Source organism: Meles meles, chromosome 16, assembly GCF_922984935.1.
Source record: "Meles meles chromosome 16, mMelMel3.1 paternal haplotype, whole genome shotgun sequence".
NCBI classification, from domain to species: Eukaryota; Metazoa; Chordata; class Mammalia; order Carnivora; family Mustelidae; genus Meles; species Meles meles.
In genome coordinates this window covers 58200036-58218914 of record NC_060081.1, presented here as the reverse complement: position 1 = coordinate 58218914, position 18879 = coordinate 58200036, and the positions used below count along the sequence as shown (strand labels likewise).

The 18879-nt window shown below is 48.1% G+C and overlaps 1 protein-coding gene across 2 annotated transcripts; it reads left to right on the top strand.

The window, feature by feature from the left end:
- Positions 1–1894: 1894 nt before the first annotated feature.
- Positions 1895–18393, top strand: PXMP4 (peroxisomal membrane protein 4). 2 transcript variants are annotated; one of them, XM_045981196.1, is made up of 4 exons: positions 1895–2065; positions 8314–8376; positions 10560–10758; positions 15584–18393. In XM_045981196.1, the coding sequence occupies exons 1-4, from the start codon at positions 1953–1955 to the stop codon at positions 15845–15847; spliced, it is 639 nt and encodes a 212-aa protein (XP_045837152.1). In that variant the 5' UTR covers positions 1895–1952; the 3' UTR covers positions 15848–18393. The 2 variants fall into 2 exon arrangements, with proteins under 2 accessions (XP_045837152.1, XP_045837153.1); XM_045981197.1 differs by lacking the exon at positions 10560–10758.
- Positions 18394–18879: the final 486 nt, after the last annotated feature.

The window sequence follows — 18879 nt, the reverse complement described above, 5'->3', positions numbered from 1 at the left end:
TCCCCATTCAGGCTGACCCCTGCTCTGAACTCTCTGCTCCTCGCCTCCATCTCTTCATCTACCCAAATTTGTCAGTCTGAGGTCTTATTTCCTTAGACAGCTTAGAGACTCCTGGTATACCTAACATGGTAATTCTAGGCATGGAGCCAAGCAGGGAGGAAGGAAAGTTTGGAAAACTTCTAGTGTCCCCCTCCACAATGAGTGCTCCAGCCACCCCAGAAATGTTAACTTCTCCATGGGTAGAGAACTCATGAGCAGCTTAAACCAGATTCCCAGCTGCAAGGGAAAGAAGTGAGGACACGCATAGCTGGGCCCTGACATCTTGTTCATTGGCATTGGTAGGAGACAGCGAAACATGGTGGTTGCTATGGGCTGAATTGTGTCCCCCCAGAATTCATATGTTGACATTCTAACCCCTAGTACCTCAGAATGTGACTGTATTTGGATATTGGGCCTTTAAAAGAAGTATTTAAGACTAAATGAGGTTATATAAGTGGGTTCTATCTAGTATGACTGGGGCCCTAAAAAAAGGAAATTTGGACCCAAGTATGTACAGAGAAGACCATATGAAGACACAAAGAGAAGACAGTCAATTACAAATCTTTCAGTGTTCTTCAGAGAATATTTTTATATTTTAATGTAACATTGCCACTATTTTCAGAGGAAGGATTACCTGAATAAGCCAGTCCACTATTACTGAAAAGGAAGAAAGGGAGAAGGAAAGGAAGGGAAAAGAAAGGAAAGAAAGGGAATCCAGTTTCAGTGCTAAAATAGGCCAAGTATAATTCTTCCTTCACTGACCTCTGACACCATCTTCTGACACTGACCCAGGCAATAATATCCCAGATAAATATAACATGGCCCGAGTACTAGGGGATACCCTCACAAACCACAGCCACCACTCAACATGTAGCTGTTACCCAATGACAACTCCACACAGTGACACCCATAAATTCCACCCACCAGTACTCGGGAAGATGTCAACCCCAAACTGTACTGCTTCAACAAACATATGTTGGACACCCACCATGTGCTAAGTGCTGGGATTACAGCAGAGAACAAGACAGACAAAGTTTCTACGGTCACGGAATTTACAGCCTGGTAGGGGCAACAGACGATGGACACAAAGCAAACAAATAATTTCAAAGAGTGAAAAGTTATATGAAGGAAATAAAAGGGATCAGTGCTACTTTCGATGGGACATCTAGGAAACCCTCTCTGAAGAGGTGGCATTTGATCTGAAACCTGAAGACTGAAAAGGAGCCCGCCATGCCGATAATGGATACTAGTCAGGATAATATTAGGTGCAAAGGCGCTGAGACAGGAGCCTTCTTGGCATGCTGAAGGAATGGCAAGCAGGACTGGAGAGGAGTGAGGAGGCAAGTGACAGGATATGAGGTCAGAGAAAGAAGCAAGGGCCAGATGACAGTCTTTCTTGTGGATCGGGGGAAGGAGTTTGGATTTGAAGAATAAATGGGAGCCCTTGAGATGTCATGTGATTTCTGCCCGAAGAAGTTTGCTAGGAGCACTGTTACCCAATCGGGACAGTCTTGGGTCCTCCGAGTGTCACCCTCTCGATTCTAGGGAGGGTGGCTCCTCTTTCAGAAAACCTCCTTTCAAGCGTTCAGGTGATATCTCCTGCCAAACGCGAAGCGAACAGGTTACCGGGTTAGACAAACCCAGGTGTGCAATTCTGGCGTTCCTTGGAGCTAGGCGGGCGGAGCCCGTTGTGATTGGTTACAAACTCTCCCACTCTTCCAGTCAGACCGCTCGTTCCCCGTGTGAGACGAGTGAGCCATTTGATTGGCGCTTCCCACCAGAGTGACAGCAGACGCAGCCTATGAGCCCAAATACCCGGCTGCTCTGTCCAGGGCAGCCTGCTGTGCCGCCGGAACCCGGGGCTGTCAGTGCTGGTCCTGCGGCTCGCCCCCACCCCGCGCGCCTCTCGCACTATGGCGGTCCCGCCGCAGATGCGAGCTCTGCTCCAAGCGGTCAACGTGCTGTTGCGCAAGCGCCGCTACCACGCTGCGTTGGCCATGCTCAAGGGCTTCCGGAACGGGGCAGTGTGAGTGGGGCCGTTGGGCTGGGCCGGGGCTGAGGGATGGGTCCTGCTCAGGTCAGAGAAGCGGGTTCGGGGCCCGTTGCCACTCTGTGCCCTTGAGCAGCTCTGGTGTGTCTCTAGGCCTCGGTGTGCACTATCTGCACAGTGGGCTCTGGGGATTTGGGGTTCCCTGCGCCTTCTGAGCTGGGGCTCCCATTAAGCTGTTTCTGGGTCCTCTGTGCTTTGCAACCTGGTGCACATGCCTTGACCACCTCCCACTCCAGTCCCTGTATCACCTTGTTTGGGCCGCCTCTACCCCCCTGCTTTGTGACCTTGGGTCTGTTTGGCTTTAACGGTCCCATCTGCACAATGAGAAGTGGCCCCTGGCCTCTAGCAGGCCAGTGGCTCATTGTGTGTATGCTCCCACCATTAAGCTGCCTGTGGGCTCACATCCCACTTCTCAGTACTCATCTGTATGACTCTAGCTCTAAGTCCCCATCCGGCCCAGAAGACTCCTGGGCATAAGCCTTTTGCAACGACTGTAAAAGACGGTGCAGATATTTGCTGGGCAAATTGATTATATCCTGGCCGTCCGATCTGCTGTAAAGGAGGTCTTGGGGTCATTTCACCTGGCTGGTAACTGCAGGGGAGCTCCCCCTCCTCTCAAACTCATGCATAACAGCTGTCTTTTATTGAGTGCCTGAAGTGACAGAACTAGTGATGCAACAGAGCAAACTGTACAAAGATCTTTCCTCTTGGAGTTGACATGCTAGTGGAGCATGCCATGGTGGTGAGAGTGCCTCTGGACCGCCTCTGTTCCAATCTTGGTACCACCTGTCCATGTAGTGTTTTGTTTTAAGATTTACATATTTGACAGAGAGAAAGCACACAAGCAGAGGGAGAGGGAGAGGCAGAGGGAGAAGCAGGCTCCGCGACGAGCAGGGAGTCCGCTGTAGGACTCAATCCCAGGACCCTGAGATCATGACCTGAGCTGAAGGCAGACACTTAACTGATTGAGCCACCCAGGCGCCCCTACCTGTGTGATCGTGAGCAAGTCAATTAGCCTCTCTGATCCTCATTTTCTATAAAATGGGGCTGGTAATAATACTTACATCATACTGGGGCCCCTTACTCCAATGCCAGGCTCTCGGCTACCGTGAGAACCCAGAGTCAGGTAGGATTGGTTCCAACTGGGCCTGAAGATTTTATCAGCCATGCTTAACTGAGACTAAAGTGGGATAACATCAGTGGCCCTTTGCCAAGGTATTCTTAGGACAAAGCAGAGATGAAAATGAGTCATATAGTAGCCGCCAGTGGTTATTGCCCAATGCTAGCTTTGTACACCTACTTTCTTTTTTTTTTTTTTAAGATTTTTTATTTATTTATTTGACAGAGCGAGATCACAAATAGACAGAGAGGCAGGCAGAGAGAGAGAGAGAAGGAAGCAGGCTCCCGCTGAGCAAAGAGCCCGACGTGGGACTCGATCTCAGGACCCTGAGATCATGACCTGAGCCGAAGGCAGCAGCTTAACCCACTGAGCCACCCAGGCGCCCGTACACCTACTTTCAACCCAGTTGTCCTTACAGGACCCTCCAAGCCAGGGAAGTCACTTGCTAAGGTGAGGCCCTTTTCAGGCCCAGTTCATTTCAAAGCTGGGTGCCTTCATCTCTTCTGGCCTGTTTCATCCTCTGTAGAATGGAAACAGCCTCACCCAAATGGAGTGCTCTAAGGCAGTGGTCCCGTTACAGTTCAGTGCTAAGACACCATGACCATCTGTAAGGACCCAGAGTCCAAGGTCCTAGTGAGATCAGTCTTTAAAGTACTGTGGCAGTACCAGGCATGCTTTACAGAGGAAGGGATTGTGTTGTTTTTGAAGGGCAAGTTGTAATTTGCCAGAAGTAGAAGGGTAACCCAAGCAGAGGGAATGTTTGAACAAAGGCCTAGAGGTGGAAAAGAATATGCTATTTGTGCAGAGAGGCATCTGTTCAGGGAGGCAGACCTGGACGACTAAGTCGTAGGAGCTTTGTCAAATTGAACTCACTGATTTCCACTCCTAACTATATAAGTGTGCATCTCTAAAAGTAAGAGCATTTTCCTATATGGCTAAATTATCATGATTATACTTAATAAATTAATAATAATCCTATAATATTGACTACTGTCCAGTTAATAGTGAAATTGTCCTAGCTACCCCCTAAATGTTCTCTGTAAATGTTAGTTTGCTGAGACTAGACACCTCCCAGACATCACATTGCACCTGTCATTATATCCTTTAAATCCTTTTAAACCCTGCGCATCCCTTTTTAAAAATTTTACTTTATTTATTTGACAGAGGGAGTACAAGCGGGGAAAAGCAGATGGAGAGGGACAAGTGGGCTTCCCTGAGCAGGGAGCCTGATGTGGGGCTCGAACCCAGGATGCTGGGATCATGACCTGACCTGCAGGCAGATGCTTAACAGACTGAGCCACCCAGGCACCCCATGCACATCCCTTTTTTCAGGACATAGAGTAATCCTGTGAATGGTATCAACTGGCTCCCGCCTGAGTTTCAGGGCTCTGGGAATGGGGCCTGGCAGATGTACAGAGCTGGGGACACTATTCCACTTGTGTCTGGGTTATAAGGAAGGACTCTTTTCACTCTGGAGAGCTGGAGGAGAGACATAACTTTGGAGGAGGGGAGGGAGACAGCTTGCTGGGGCCAGGATGGGGTTCCTGTCCAGTGCTAGGTACGGGACAAGATAAGCAATTCAGCAATAAGATTCTGGCTTCAACATATTAACATTTACAAATTTGATTTGCATTTTATTAAAGATTTTATTTTTTTATTTGACAGAGAGAGCACAAGTAGGCACAGCAGTAGGCAGAGGAAGAGGGAGAAGCAGGCTCCCCACTGAGCAGAGAGGCCGATACAGGTTTGATCCCAGGACCCCGGGATCATGACCTAAGACGAAGGTAGACACTTAACCCACTGAGCTACTCAGGAGCCCCTTTAATTTGTATTTTTAAAAATTGGGTAACATTAGGGGCGCCTGGCTGGTTCAGTCAGTGGAGCATGCGACTCCTGATCTCCAGGCTGGCTCATCTATGTTGGGTGGAGAGATTACTTAAAAATAAAATCTTTTTTTTTTTTTTTTTTTAAAGATTTTATTTATTGAGAGAGAAAGAGAGCATGAGCCGGGTTGGGGGCGGGGGGCAAGGGAGAGAGGTGGGTGGGAAGAAGGAGAAGCAGGCTCCCCATTGAGCAGGAAGCCCAATGTGGGGCTCCATCCCAGAACCCTGAGACCAGGACCTGAGCCAAAGGCAGACACTTGACCGACTAAGCCACTCAGGCATCCCTAAAAATAAAATCTTAAAAAAAAAATTTAGGTAACATGCAGAGACGCCTGGGTGTCTCAGTTGGTTGAGTGTCTGCCTTTGGCTCAGGTCATGATCCCAGTGTTCCGGGATCCAACCCTGCATCGGGCTCCCTGTTCAGCGGAGAAGTCTGCCTCTCCCTCTCCATCTGCCTCTCCTCCAGTTCATGTTCTCTCTCACTCTCTCTGTTTCGAATAAATAAATAAAATCTTCTTTAAAAAATTAGGTAACATTCAGAAAAGGCATAAAAAGTTAGATGCTTCGGGACACGTGGCTGGCTCAGTGGAGCATGTGATTCTTGATCTCAGGGTTCTGAGTTCAAGCCCCACAATGGGAATGAAGCCTACTTAAAAAAATAAAAAGTCAGATGCTATGAAGTCCTGCCCACTCCATTCCTCTGTCACCGAGGCCCACTCCATTCCTCTGTCACCGAGTCCCCCTCCCCGGAGGTGACACCTGTGTCCTGTCTCTTATGTCTCCCTCCAGAAATATTGTCGGCATATACAAGCAGATACGTGTATTCTTCCCCACACCTTTAAGACAAGTTTTATTTTGAAATAATTTAGGTTTATGGATGAATTACCTCATTTTACACAATTTGTCATTTTACACATCTCATTCTAATATATCCTGCAGTGCACATAGAGCTGTGTCAGTCTCTCACATCTGTGTGGCATTCCACTCAGTGGTGGGACCATTGTTTATTCATCCGAAAGTCCCCTGTGGGTGGACATGGGTTTGCTTCTGGTCTTTTGTTGTTACTAACAAGCCTGTGAGGAATAGTCACAGATATTCATATGACAACAATACATAGCTCCTGGTCATTGTGTCAGGAGGCCATCAAGGATTTTTAGACCTTATAGCTTGGCAAGATCAGGACCTAGAGCTGGAGAACTTGGTGGGGCCAGAGGGAGTCCAATAAAGAAGAAGAAAGGAAGAGACACTAGTGTTGGTTGACTAGAACTTTGACATGTGCTATGTCCTTAACTGCTAGAAGCAACTCTGAAATGGAGAATACTTTTTGCTGGAGGGAGGAGGGAGGCTCAGAGAGGTTAAGTGATTTATCCAAGTTCACGCAGCAAAAAGTGGCAGGGCTTTGGCACCAAATATTACAGGATTTCCTTTCTACTACCCACTTGAGTATAGTTAAAACAATGGGGGCGCCTGGCTGGCTCAGTCAGTGGAGCAATGCAACTTGATGTTGGGGTTCTGAGTTCGAGCTCCACATTGGGTGTGATTATTTAAAGATAAAATCTTTAAAAAAACAACAAAAAACAATGAAGGAGAACGTATACCTGCTCACGTAATCCCCAGTTGTTCAAATGAGGAGGTAAAAGGAGAATCAGGGGAAGAGGTTTGAGTCTTAAAAAGAGGAATTTCTGTAACACTTAAAATGTCTGTTCTGGGGGCGCCTGGGTGGCTCAGCGGGTTAAAGCCTCAGCCTTCAGCTCGGGTCATGATCCCAGGGTCCTGGAGCGAGCCCCACATTGGGCTCTCTGCTCAGCGGGGAACCTGCTTCCCTTCCTCTCTCTCTGCCCGCCTCTCTGCCTACTTGTGGTCTCTGTCTGTCAAATAAATAAATAAATAAATGAATGAATGAATAAATAAAAATCTTAAAAAAAAATGTCTGTTCTGGGACACCTGCCTGGCTCAGTTGGTAGCTCATTTGGGGCTGTTGATCTCAAGGTTATGAGTTCAAGTCCCACCTTAGGCATGGAGCCTGCTTAAAAAAAAAAAAAGTTTATTTCAATTTTTAAAAAGATTTATTTATTTATTTTAGAGAGAGAGGGAGAGCACCCAGTGGGGAGGGGCAGAGGAAGAGGGACAGAGAGAATCTCAAGCAGACTCCTTTCTGAGTGCACTGAGTGTGGGGCTCAGTCTCACCACCCTGAGATTATGACTTGAGCCGAAATCAAGAGTCAGACATTCAACTGACTGAAGCCACCCAGGCACCCCTCAAGTATTTTAATTTTAAAAGCAATGTTTAACCATTACAGATCATTTTGGAAATATGGAGAAGTTAAAAAGACAAAAGTAAATTCCCATATTCCTCTGGCTCAGGGAACATTGCTAATAACAATTGTGGCATATTTCCTTCCAGGTTTTTTTTAATCCATTTTTACAAAGCCGAGGTCCTCTTGTGTATCATTGTTGGAAAGAGGTACATTTTGAATAGGTAAAAGGAAGTACGAGGTTACTCAGCAACTGTTGTAGGGAATTTATTAACTTTAAGATAGACCAAGCTAAAGGTAGAACCTTCCAGAAATTACTTTCCCTCACAAATAATTAAGGGCTACTCCAGAATCAGTCAGCAGTCCTGTATGAAGCATATTATTATACGTCAAGTACCATGCAAGGTGCTGGGGGCTCTGCAGAGGACACATCAAACACAGTCCCTCACAACGCCTACCGTCTAGGGGTGGAAAGAACTAATCAGTATAGAAAGAAACTACGCTGTGGAGAAGCTTGGAGCTCTGTGGTCATGAAAATATTGCCCTCACCTGGTCTGGTGTGTAAGAAGCCTCCACAGAGGCGCCCCTGAGACTTGAAGTCTGAGGAGTCCCCGAGGGAGCAACTCTACACTGCCAACTGGGCGGGCCGTGGAGGCCTTTGACACACATCGTCCCATTTCATTGAAATTATAACCACCCTCTAGCCTGACATCCCTTTTGGCTGTAAGGCAAACCGAGGCTCAGAGAAGTTAAATAGCAGGCCAGAGACCCCATTACCAAGAAGGTGTCAGAGTTGGGATTTGAACCCAGATCCCACTTGAAAGCCAGCATTATTTCCCCTTCCGGGGTCACGTTAGGATTGGGCTGAAAGGGGTGGGGGTGGGGGGACAAGGCATCAGAGAGCAGGGAAAGAAACTGTGAGGCAGTGATGCCATCCATAGTAACTGTTTCCTTTCATTTCTACAGCTACGGAGCCAAAATCCGGGCCCCTCACGCACTGGTCATGACCTTTCTCTTCCGGAGTGGCAGGTACCCATCCCCTCCGCACACCCCCAGACTGGGGGAGAGTGCGGTCAGCCCTCAGTGCCAGGACCCTTGCACTAGCTTCCTAGTCAGGTCGAGCCGCCCCCCACCCCCCACCTCCTCAAGTACAACTCTGATCCTATGAGTCCTACTCAAAAACTCCCCGGGCTCCCACGGTCCTCGGAGAAGCCCAGCTTCCTTCCTTCAGAGGCCCTCTCCAACTAGTGTCAAGCGCTGGCCCATGCATGGAGATGTTGAATCACTGTATTATACACCCGAAACTAATATAACAGTGTCTGTTCACTATATTAAAATAAAAAAAGAAACTTAAAAACTTTTAAAAAAGTCCCTCTGCTGCCTGGGCGCCGCTGCATGCCCACATTCCTCCCTTCACGACCCCTTGGAGTGCTCCCGGCTCCCGGGACTCCCGGCCACGCCGCGTGTGGCTCCACTGCCACGTTTGCTCGTGCAGTAACCCCCTCTAGGCGCACCCTTTCCTCTTCATCCCACCTTGATTTCCCTGTTGGCAACGCATACCATTCACGTGAGGAGCACTTCTTAGGAGAACTGTCCGTGACCTCCTTGGCGCCCTCAAACATCTCGGTCTTCCTCCATCCGCCATAGCTTTCCCCTCAGGACACTTCTCAGAAACCACTCCGTGGCCTGGTTTTTAACGTCTGTAGCCTCACCTGGCGCTTAGAAGAAGCGCACATGGACAGCCTCTTGGCCAATTCCAGCTCGCAAGATTTTCTCTTTTCGTATTTTTATTCAGGATTGCTCTCTTTATTTATTTTTAGATTTTAGTTATTTGAAAGAGTATGAGCACACGCAGGGGGAGGGGCGGAGGGAGAGGGAGAAGCAGACTCCCCACTGAGTAAGGAGCTTGACCCAGGGCTGGATCCCAGGACCCCTGGATCATGACCTGAGCCGAAGGCACAAGCTTAACCGACTGAGCCACCCAGTGTCCCTAGAAACATTTTGAAGGCAAGATTAGCACCAACAGTAACTGGGAAATCTACCTTTCTTGCATTAGAACTGTCAACACTAGAGGCACCTGGCTGACTCAGTCAGTAAAGCATGGGACTCTTGATCTTGGTGTCGTGAGTTTGAGCCCCATGTTGGTCACAGCGTTTACTCAAAAAAAAAAAAAAAAAAAGTTTAAAAAATAAGAGAACTGGCAACACCGGGCTCATGTTCCTCTGAGGCGAGAACCAGCTGACCCCTGGCTGTCCTCACTCACCCGGCAGATTTCCACAGGTTCCAGTAGACCCACTTAAAGGCCCTCATCTAGCCGTGAGAGCACTTGATTGCAGGATCCTTGAATTGACCTCCCAGAGTACACGCTGCCCTTCTCCCTGTGTTCTCTCACTGCCCCCTAGTGACTTAATTTTAAAGGATAAATAGAATCCTTGCCAGACTTAAATGTGCACTTTTTTCAGGATAAAGACAAAACTGCACGTCCCCACCTCTCCTCACATCCCCCCCCCCCCCCCCCCCCCCGCCATTCTCTGCTCAGGTCTTGGTTTCTCTCTGTTCCTTTACTCCCTACTCTCTGTCTCTCCTCTGGACCTTTGCACGTGTTGATCTCTCTGCCTAGGATGCAACCCCTCTCCCCTCTCCATCTCATTGACTCCTCATCCTTCGGATCCCAGAATCATCTCTAGTCAGGGTGAAAGTTTGACCTTTGCTTTGTGATAATTTATGTTTGTCTCTCCCGTTACATCATATTCCTTATGAAGGCAGGAAGCTTTTTTCCTCAGAATCCTATCCCCAGTTCCAGTACATAGTAGGCTCTCCCTTACTCCCTCCTTCATGTCTTCACATGCTCATGCCAAAAAGTAATTTACTGAGCACCTACTAGGTGCCAGGCCCTGTTCTGGGCCCTGGGGATCAACAAGCCTGGTGTAGACACCACCCTCTGGTAGCTTCCACTGGGGTGGGGTGGGAGTGGGAGGAGATTAAGCCTATCAATGTCAGCTGGTGGAAGAGCTGTGAAGGTAAAGGAGAACAGGATGGTCAGGCCAGACTCTCTGAGGAAGTGACCTGGAGTCAAGGCCAAGGACATGGACGCTAGAGGCCTGGGGCTGAATGAGCCTGGGCCACCCGCTGCCTCAGGTTTGCATGCCCAGGGGAGAATGCCCTCGGAACAGTTGGGCCCACACTCACTAGGGGTCCCTGTGTTTGTGCAGCCTCCGGGAGAAGCTGCGGGCCATTCTGCAAGCTACGTACACCCACTCCCGGAACCTGGCCTGCTTTGTGTTCACCTATAAGGGCCTCTGCGCCCTGCAGGCCCACGTGCAGGGCGAGACCTACCAGGTGCACTCGATCCTGGCCGCCTTCATCGGGGGCATGCTGGTGTTTGGAGCTAACAATAACATCAACAGCCAGGTAAAGACCCTTCCCCAGGATAGGGCTCAGGGTGCAGAGGCTGGGAATAGAATTCGGGGTGGTGGTCAAAGAAGATGAGCTTTTTTTTTTTAAAGGTTTTATTTATTTATTTGACAGAGGGAGAGAGCACAAGCAGAGGGAATAGTGGGGAGAGAGAGGGAGAAGCAGACTCCCTACTGAGCGTGGAGCCCGGTGTAGCACTCCATTCTAGGACCCTGGGATCATGAACTGAGCAGAAGGCAGAAGTTTAACAACTGAGCCATCCAGGCGCCCCCTAGTTGTTGTTTTAAAGTCCTTCTTGGGTGACGTGAAAAGTTGATACCCCTCCCTTTGCCTCCCTCCAATGTATTAAGTACTTTCAAATTATAAAAATTGTGGTTTATTTTCACATTTTAAAAATGCAGGGGCGCCTGGGTCACTCAGTAGGTTAAAGCCTCTGCCTTCGGCTCGTGTCATGATCTCAGGGTCCTGGGATCCAGCCCCGCATCAGGCTCTCTGCTCAGCGAGGAGCCTGCTTCCTCCTCTCTCTCTCTCTGCCTGCCCCTCTGCCTACTTGTGATCTGTCTGTCAAATAAATAAATAAAATCTTTTTTTTTAAATTTTATTTATTCATTTGACAGAGAGAGAGATCACAAGTAGGCAGAGAGGCAGGCAGAGAGAGAGGAAGGGAAGCAGGCTCCCTGCCAGAGAGCCCGATGCGGGGCTCGATCCCAGGACCCTGAGATCATGACCTAAGCCGAAGGCAGCAGCTTAATCCACTGAGCCACCCAGGCGCCCCAAAATCTTTTTAAAAATACAGACTAAGCACCCTCTGTATGTCTGGGGCACTTCTAGGTGCTTGGGATATATCATAATAAAATTAGAAAATAAATTGAAAAGAAAGCTCCCATCCCCCTCCAATTGTCAAGCCACTGTCCAGGAATACTTTAACTGCATCCTTTTTTTTTTTTTTTAAAGATTTTATTTATTTATTTGACAGAGAGAGATCATAAGTAGGCAGAGAGGCAGGCAGAGAGAGTGAGAGGGAAGCAGGCTCCCTGCCGAGCAGAGAGCCCGATGCGGGACTCGATCTCAGGACCCTGAGATCATGACCTGAGCCGAAGGCAGCAGCTTAAACCACTGAGCCACCCAGGCGCCCTCCTTTTTTTTTTTTTTTAAGCCTTTTTTTTTTAAGCCTATCTTTAAGATTGTATTTATTTGAAAGAGAAAGCATGAACCTAAGGGCAGAGGGAGAGAAAGAAGCAGACTCCTTGCTGAGCAAGAAGCCCCACATGGCCTTGCTCCCAGGACCCTGAGATCATGGACCTGAGCTGAAGGCAGAGGTTTAACCCACTGAGCCACCCAGACCTCCCACTTTAACTGTGTCTTGTGTGCCCCTTCAAAAATTGTCTGTGCTTGTATCTGTACACACCAGGAGTTTTTCACCAATGAGATCACACCACACTCTTTCTTCACAGAATGATGTATTTTGGAAACCTTTCTTGTCAGTCCATCATTCTTTTTAACACCAGCAGAGCTCTCCATTGTGTGAATCGACTGGCCTTGATTTCCCCAGTCTCCTCTGGCTGGACGCTTAGGGGATCTGTAGTCTTTTGCCAGGACACACACACATTAGTCTACATCTTTGTTTGGATATGTGTCAATTCATCTGAAATTCCCTTACCACAGAACTATGGAATCTATAGATGTGAGCATTTTGAATTTTGAGAAAGTTTCCCGAGGGTTTTGGGGTGGGGGGTATTGTTTTTTGTTTTTTTATTTGGTTAGAAATGTCACTGGCCTATGAACTTCTCGGGGCTAGGAATCCTGATCATATCATCGCCTTCTCCCTCCCTACCTTTCCCTGACCCCGGGTAACAACTACCCTGACCTCCATTTCTAAAATTTTGTTATATCAAAAATGTTAACGTGGGGCGCCTGGGTGGCTCAGTGGGTTAAAGCCTCTGCCTTCGGCTCAGGTCATGATCCCAGGGTCCTGGGATCGAGCCCCACATTGGGCTCTCTGCTCCGCAGGGAGCCTGCTTCCTCCTCTCTCTCTGCCTGCCTCTCTGCCTAGTTGTGATTTCTCTCTGTCAAATAAATAAAATATTTAAAAAAAATAAAATAAAAAAAAAATGTTAACGTAAGTAGAGTCATTGCAGTATATAACCTTTGGTGTTTGGCTTTTTCACGCAGCATAATTCCCTAGAAATTCATCCAAGTTGTGTGTGTATCGATAGTTCATGCCAGAGCATGGACGCCCCACACTTTGTTTAAACATCCACCCACCGACGGACATCTGGGTTGTTTCCAGCTCTTGGCTATTAGAAATACAGCTAAGAATATTCTTGTACAAGTTTTTGGGTGACCATAGGTTTTCATTACTCCGGAATAAGTGCTCAAGAGTCCAGTTGCTGGGTCATATGATACATGCATGTTTAATTTTTTTTTTAAGATTTTTATTTAGTTATTTGACAGACAGAGATCACAAGTAGGCAGAGAGGCAGGCAGAGAGAGAGGAGGAAGCAGGCTCCCTGCCAAGCAGAGAGCCCGATGCGGGACTCGGTCCCAGGACCCTGGGATCATGACCTGAGCTGAAGGCAGAAGCTTTAACCCACTGAGCCACCCAGGCACCCAATGTTTAAGTTTTTTAAAGACTTTTATTTTTAAGTATTTCGTAATCTCTGTAGCCAACGTGAGACTCAAACTCAGAACCCCCAGATCAAGAGTTGCATGTTCCACCTACTGAGCCAGCCAGGTGCCCCATCCATGTTTTTTTGGTTTTGTTTTTGTTTTTTTAAGATTTTATTTATTTATTCATTTGAGAGAGAGAGAGAAAGAGCTCAAAGAAAGCATGGGTGGGGAGGGGCAGAGGAGGAAGGAGAGAATCTCAAGCAGACTCCACACTGAGCTCGGAGACCCACGCAGGGCTCGATCTCCAGACCCCAGGATCATGACCTGAACTGAAACCAAGAGTTGGATGCTTAATCGACTGAGCCAGCCAGACACCCCATGCATGTTTAATTTTTTAAGAAGCTGCCAGTCTGTTTTCCAAAGTGACTGTACGATTTTACATTCCCATCAGGAATATACAAATGATCCATTTTCTCCACATCCTAGCCAGCATTTGGTTTATCACTTTTTTTTAATTTATTTTTTTTTAAAGATTTTATTTATTTATTTGACAGAGAGAGATCACAAGTAGGCAGAGAGGCAAGCAGAGAGAGTGAGAGGGAAGCAGGCTCATTACTTATTTGACAGAGAAAGAGATCACAAGTAGGCAGAGAGGCAGGCGGGTTGCGGGTGGGGAGCAGGCTCCCCGCTGAGCAGAGAGCCCGATGCAGGGCTCGATCCCAGGACCCTGAGATCATGACCTGAGCCGAAGGCAGGTCATCATTAACCCACTGAGCCACCCAGGCGCCCCGGTTTATCACGTTTTTAACTTCGGCCATTTGATAGGTGTGCAGTGCTTCCATTGTGGTTTTAATTTGCATTTCCCTAATGGCTAATGATGTTGAACATCTTTACATGTGCTTATTTTCCATCTGTAGAACTAGTTCGGTGAAACATCTGTTTGCATCTTTTGCTTATTTTCTAGTTGGATTGTTCCTTTTTTACCATTGAGTTTTGAGAGTTTTTTAAAATATCCCAGGGTCCTGGGATCAAGTCCCGCATCGGGCTCTCTGCTTGGCAGGGAGCCTGCTTCTCCCTCTCTCTCTGCCTGCCTCTCTGCCTGCTTGTGATCTCTGTCTGTCAAATAAATAAACAAAATCTTTAAATATACGTGTGTGTGTGTGTGTATATATGTGTGTGTATGTATATATATATATCTCCCAGATAGAAATTTTTGTCAGATACATGTTTGTAAATACTTTCTCCCAGCTGTAGCTTTTCTTTTCAGCCGCTTCATATGGGCTTTCACAACCCATTTTAAATTTTGATGAGATCCGGTTTACCGATTTTTTATTTGTATGTGGGTTGTGGGTTTTGGTGTCAGGTTGCCTTTCAGTTTTGAGCCATGTAAATATATTCATTTTCTAAAAATGTTAGTGAACAAGAATGATAAACTACAGCAAAGAATAGCAACATTAAAATACCTGCTACAGGGGCACCGGGGTGGCTTGGTCAAAGCCCCCAACTCTTTTTTTTTTTTTAAAGATTTTATTTATTTATTTGACAGACAGAGATCACAAGTGGGCAGAGAGGCAAGCGGGGGCCAGTGGGGGGGGGGGGGAACAGGCTCCCTGCTGAGCAGAGAGCCCCATGTGGGGCTCGATGCAGGGCTCAATCCCAGGACCCTGAGATCATGACCTGAGCCAAAGGCAGAGGCTTAACCCACTGAGCCAACCAGGCGCCCCAAGCCTCCAACTCTTGATTTCAGCTCAGGTCATGATCTCAGGGTCTTGAGATTGAACCCCATGTCATGCTCTGCACTGAGTGTGGAGGCGCTTAAGATTCTCTCTCTCTTTCTTCCTCTGCCTCTCCAACTCCCCCAATAAATAAATAAATAAATAAATAAAATCTTTAAAATACCTACTACCTACCACTTTAGATCATCTTGCACACTAGCTTTGAAAAACACTGACCCAGGCTGGCTCAGTTGGAGGAGCATGAGACTCTTAAACTTGGGGTCATGGGTTCAAGCTCCACATAGGGTGTAGAGATTACTAAAATAAAGAAAAAAAGAAAGAAAGGGAGAAAGAAAGAGAAAGAAAAACTCTGATCCCATGTGCAGTAGGTGCCCCAGGACGCAGGGGTGGGCTGAAGGGTCCCAGTGGCTGGGAAACTCCTCCAGTAATCCCCCTCCCCCCCCCCCCCGTAATCCCCTGTCATTCCCTCCCTGCAGATCAACATGTACCTGCTCTCACGAGTCCTGTTTGCCCTGTGCCGCCTGGGCGTGGAGAAGGGCTACATTCCTGAGCCCAGGTGGGACCCATTCCCGCTGTTCACCGGGCTGCTGTGGGGGCTGGTGCTGTGGCTCTTTGAGTACCACCAGCCCACTCTGCAGCCTTCCCTGCAGTCCTCCATGACCTACCTGTACCAGGACAGCAATGTCTGGCATGACATCTCAGACTTCCTCCTCTACAACAAGAGCCTCCCCTCGAAGTAATGGGGCCCCCGAGGTGCTGATGGGGCATCCACAGCCGAGATCGGCTCCATCGGCAAAGGGAGCAAATCCCCCTAAAGGATCCTGCCTTCTCAAGATCATGGTTCTCAGACTCCAACTTGTATTGTCCCAGGGTTCCATTTGCCGAAGCAAAAGCACTGATTTCCAAGTCCCGTTAAGTCCTCTCCACTGCTGGAACGAGTGGTGAATTGGGCTGCAGAGCCTCAGACATGATTCCAGCTGTGCTGCTGGCTAATGTGAGATCAGGGAACACCCTCCCCCCACCCCCCGGCTCTGGGTGTTAGGGGTCAGTGAGCCCAGAGGAGGGCCCTGAAGTCTCTTCCTGGTAGGTTATGGTCTTTAACCATTCTGTGTACCAGGGCTCCTTGCCGGGGTGGGGGGTGGGGGGGAGGCAGCAAATACGTTTTTAGAAAAAATTGAATTTTTTCAACACCTGGGCTCAGGTGTTGCTCTAGTGGAGAAGCTCTAGAATTCCACTGTCCAATGGAAGCACAATGTGATTCGCATATGTAATTGAAATTTGTCTTAGAAGCCACGTGAAAAAAAAGTAGGAAGAAGCAGGTGAGATTAATCTTAAGTATATATTTTAACCCAGTATTTCTAAAATATTCTCATTTTAACATGAAAATTAGTACAAAAATTAATGAGATATTTTATATTCCTCGTTCTTATACTAGGTCATCAGAATCTGGTATGTGGTGTATACTTAGAGTGTGTCCCAATGGGGACCAGCCATATTTCAAGTGCTCAGTAGCTGCATATGGCTGGTGGCTACCATATTGGTTAAAGGATATATGGAACACTTCTATGCTTGCAGAAAATTCTAGTGGACAGTGCAGATACAGAGCTAGGGGACATGAGTTTAAGTCCCCACTCCACCACTGTGTAACCTTGGGAAGGTTTCTTAACCTCTCGGAGCCTCAGCTTCTTATAAAATGAGGATAACCGTAATACACACATTGGATTTGTAGAAGTATAAGAGCTGCTATTACTACTAATTACGTCCATTAGTGAGCTCCTACGTCCATTAGTGAGCTCCTACGTCCATTAGTGAGCTCCTACTTCCTCCCGGGTGCTTTGCATGTATTATTTTTAACCCATACAATGACCTTGCAGGTGTGTATTTTGATCCTCATTTCACAGATGTGGACACAGGATCATAGCCGGGAAGTCACTTGCCCAAGATAATCAAGATAATACAACCAGTATGATAGCCAAATCAGGGTTTGAACCCAGAGCTGTCTGAGTTCAATACCCGTGTTGTTGTTGTTGTTTTCAGTGCCTTATGTTAAATTTAGGAACCTAAACTATGCTATGCAAATGTTAACTAGTTCTAGGATGGAGTCCAGAACATCGTGCAAACTCAAATGCCCAGAGGGGTCTGGCAAGGGGTGTAAATGAAAACGTTGTGCACTTGGGAGTGATGGTAACCTGGGGAACTGGAGACTTATGTGCCAGTCTGATTTTTAAAATCACTGTGCTGGACAGACCAAACCAGGTCTCCAGGAAGATGTGGTCCATGGGCTTCCAATGTGAGACCCTTGGTCTAGTAGAAATACTCCAGTCTCTTTTTAGAAATTACTAGTAGAAGTGTGCACATGAGTCACTGGAGATCTTATTAAAATGCAGATTCTGACTCAGAGAGTTTGGGGTGGGGCCAGAGAGTCTGCCTTTCTCACAGGCTTCCAGGTGCTGCCGTTGGTGCTGGTGGACGGAGCTGAACCTCGAGTAACAAGGTAGTAGGGAGTCATGTGCAGCCAGCCCAAAGGAGGAAGCTGAGTCACAGAGCTATTAAGTAATCGTGGTGGGATTAGGCCTGCTTCTGACAGCAGCGCTCTCAGTCCTGACGTACTACACACTTGGAGAAGGTGATCTGGAAGGTCCCGCATTCCCTGTGTGGAGGCTGAATGAGATCACGAGGTCAGGAGAGGAAGGGGGAGGCCATCATCAAGCAGATGCTGGGGGGCTCCGCCCAGTCCCCTCCAACTCCGCACTTCACCGCACACCAGCCAAGTCTTCCGACTGCCGCCGCTGTGTCTTTCTGCCTGAGGGCTCTCGTTTGCCACTGGCACCTGCTCTGCCACTGGTCTGGAGGATTAACACGGACGATCACTCTCCAAGGTGGACACTCCGCAGTGGCTCCCAGAGATACCCGGCTGGACCGAACTCTGGCTGCCCACAATGATCACTTGCTTGATAACTGCCCTCACCCCCCACCCTTCCCTGTCTCCTCCATCCCTAACGTAGGATCACGTCCCAGAGGAACCACTTGCACTGAAATCCTTGTCTCGGGCTCTGCTGTTGAGGAAACCCAAACTAAAACTGGCCTCTGGTGCAGCAAGGTGAAAGCCAGTGGAGGTTTGGACAGAGAATTCGGAGGAAGAGTGCCGGAGCTCGGCCCTGTTTGCTCGGGCAAGGGACTTCACCGTTCTGTACCTCTGTTTCTTCATCTGTAAGAGAGGCGTGCTAATTTCACTCGCCTCACAGCACGATCTGGAGGATTAAACAACATGACAAGTCTAAAGTAAGCTCTCTGTGAATGTTTGCTGTTATGTCTAATATAGCATCCAAAGGGAGGAGGAAACGTGGTCCTAAGAACTGAGTAGCCCCTGGTCTTAGCCTCTCCTACCCCCCCAACTGAAGGTAGAGCCTTGGCTCCCTGCCTGCCCAGCATCCCCCCACTGCTGCAGGGGGCTGGCCGGCTGCACCACCGACTGTCTCTGCTCTCTAAGAATAGGTTTCCCTCACAGATGGCATCTCTCTGGATCCTGCCAGAGCATCTGGTTCCTCCAACTGCTCACTCCAGGGAGCGAGGCTGTGTGGTCCTTGCTGAGGAGCAGAGCTCTGGCTTCCAGCAGACCTGGTAGGAGTCCCCCGTTGGCTCCCTTCTAGCTGAGCTTCCATTTCCTAAGATCTGTAAAACGGGCATAGCCAAAGGGCCCTTGGAACACAGCAGGCACTCTGTAAGTGCAGTTCCTGAAATAGTATGATGATTTACGTGTTTATTAAGCACT

What these genes read in the sequence shown, in the direction of transcription:
- PXMP4 (XM_045981196.1), top strand. Translation starts at nt 1,953, where the DNA reads ATGGCGGTCCCGCCGCAGATGCGAGCTCTGCTCCAAGCGGTCAACGTG. An exon ending in GGCTTCCGGAACGGGGCAGT is followed by an intron (nt 2,066 to 8,313) that starts GTGAGTGGGGCC and finishes TCATTTCTACAG; the next exon opens with CTACGGAGCCAAAATCCGGG. An exon ending in ACAATAACATCAACAGCCAG is followed by an intron (nt 10,759 to 15,583) that starts GTAAAGACCCTT and finishes CCCTCCCTGCAG; the next exon opens with ATCAACATGTACCTGCTCTC.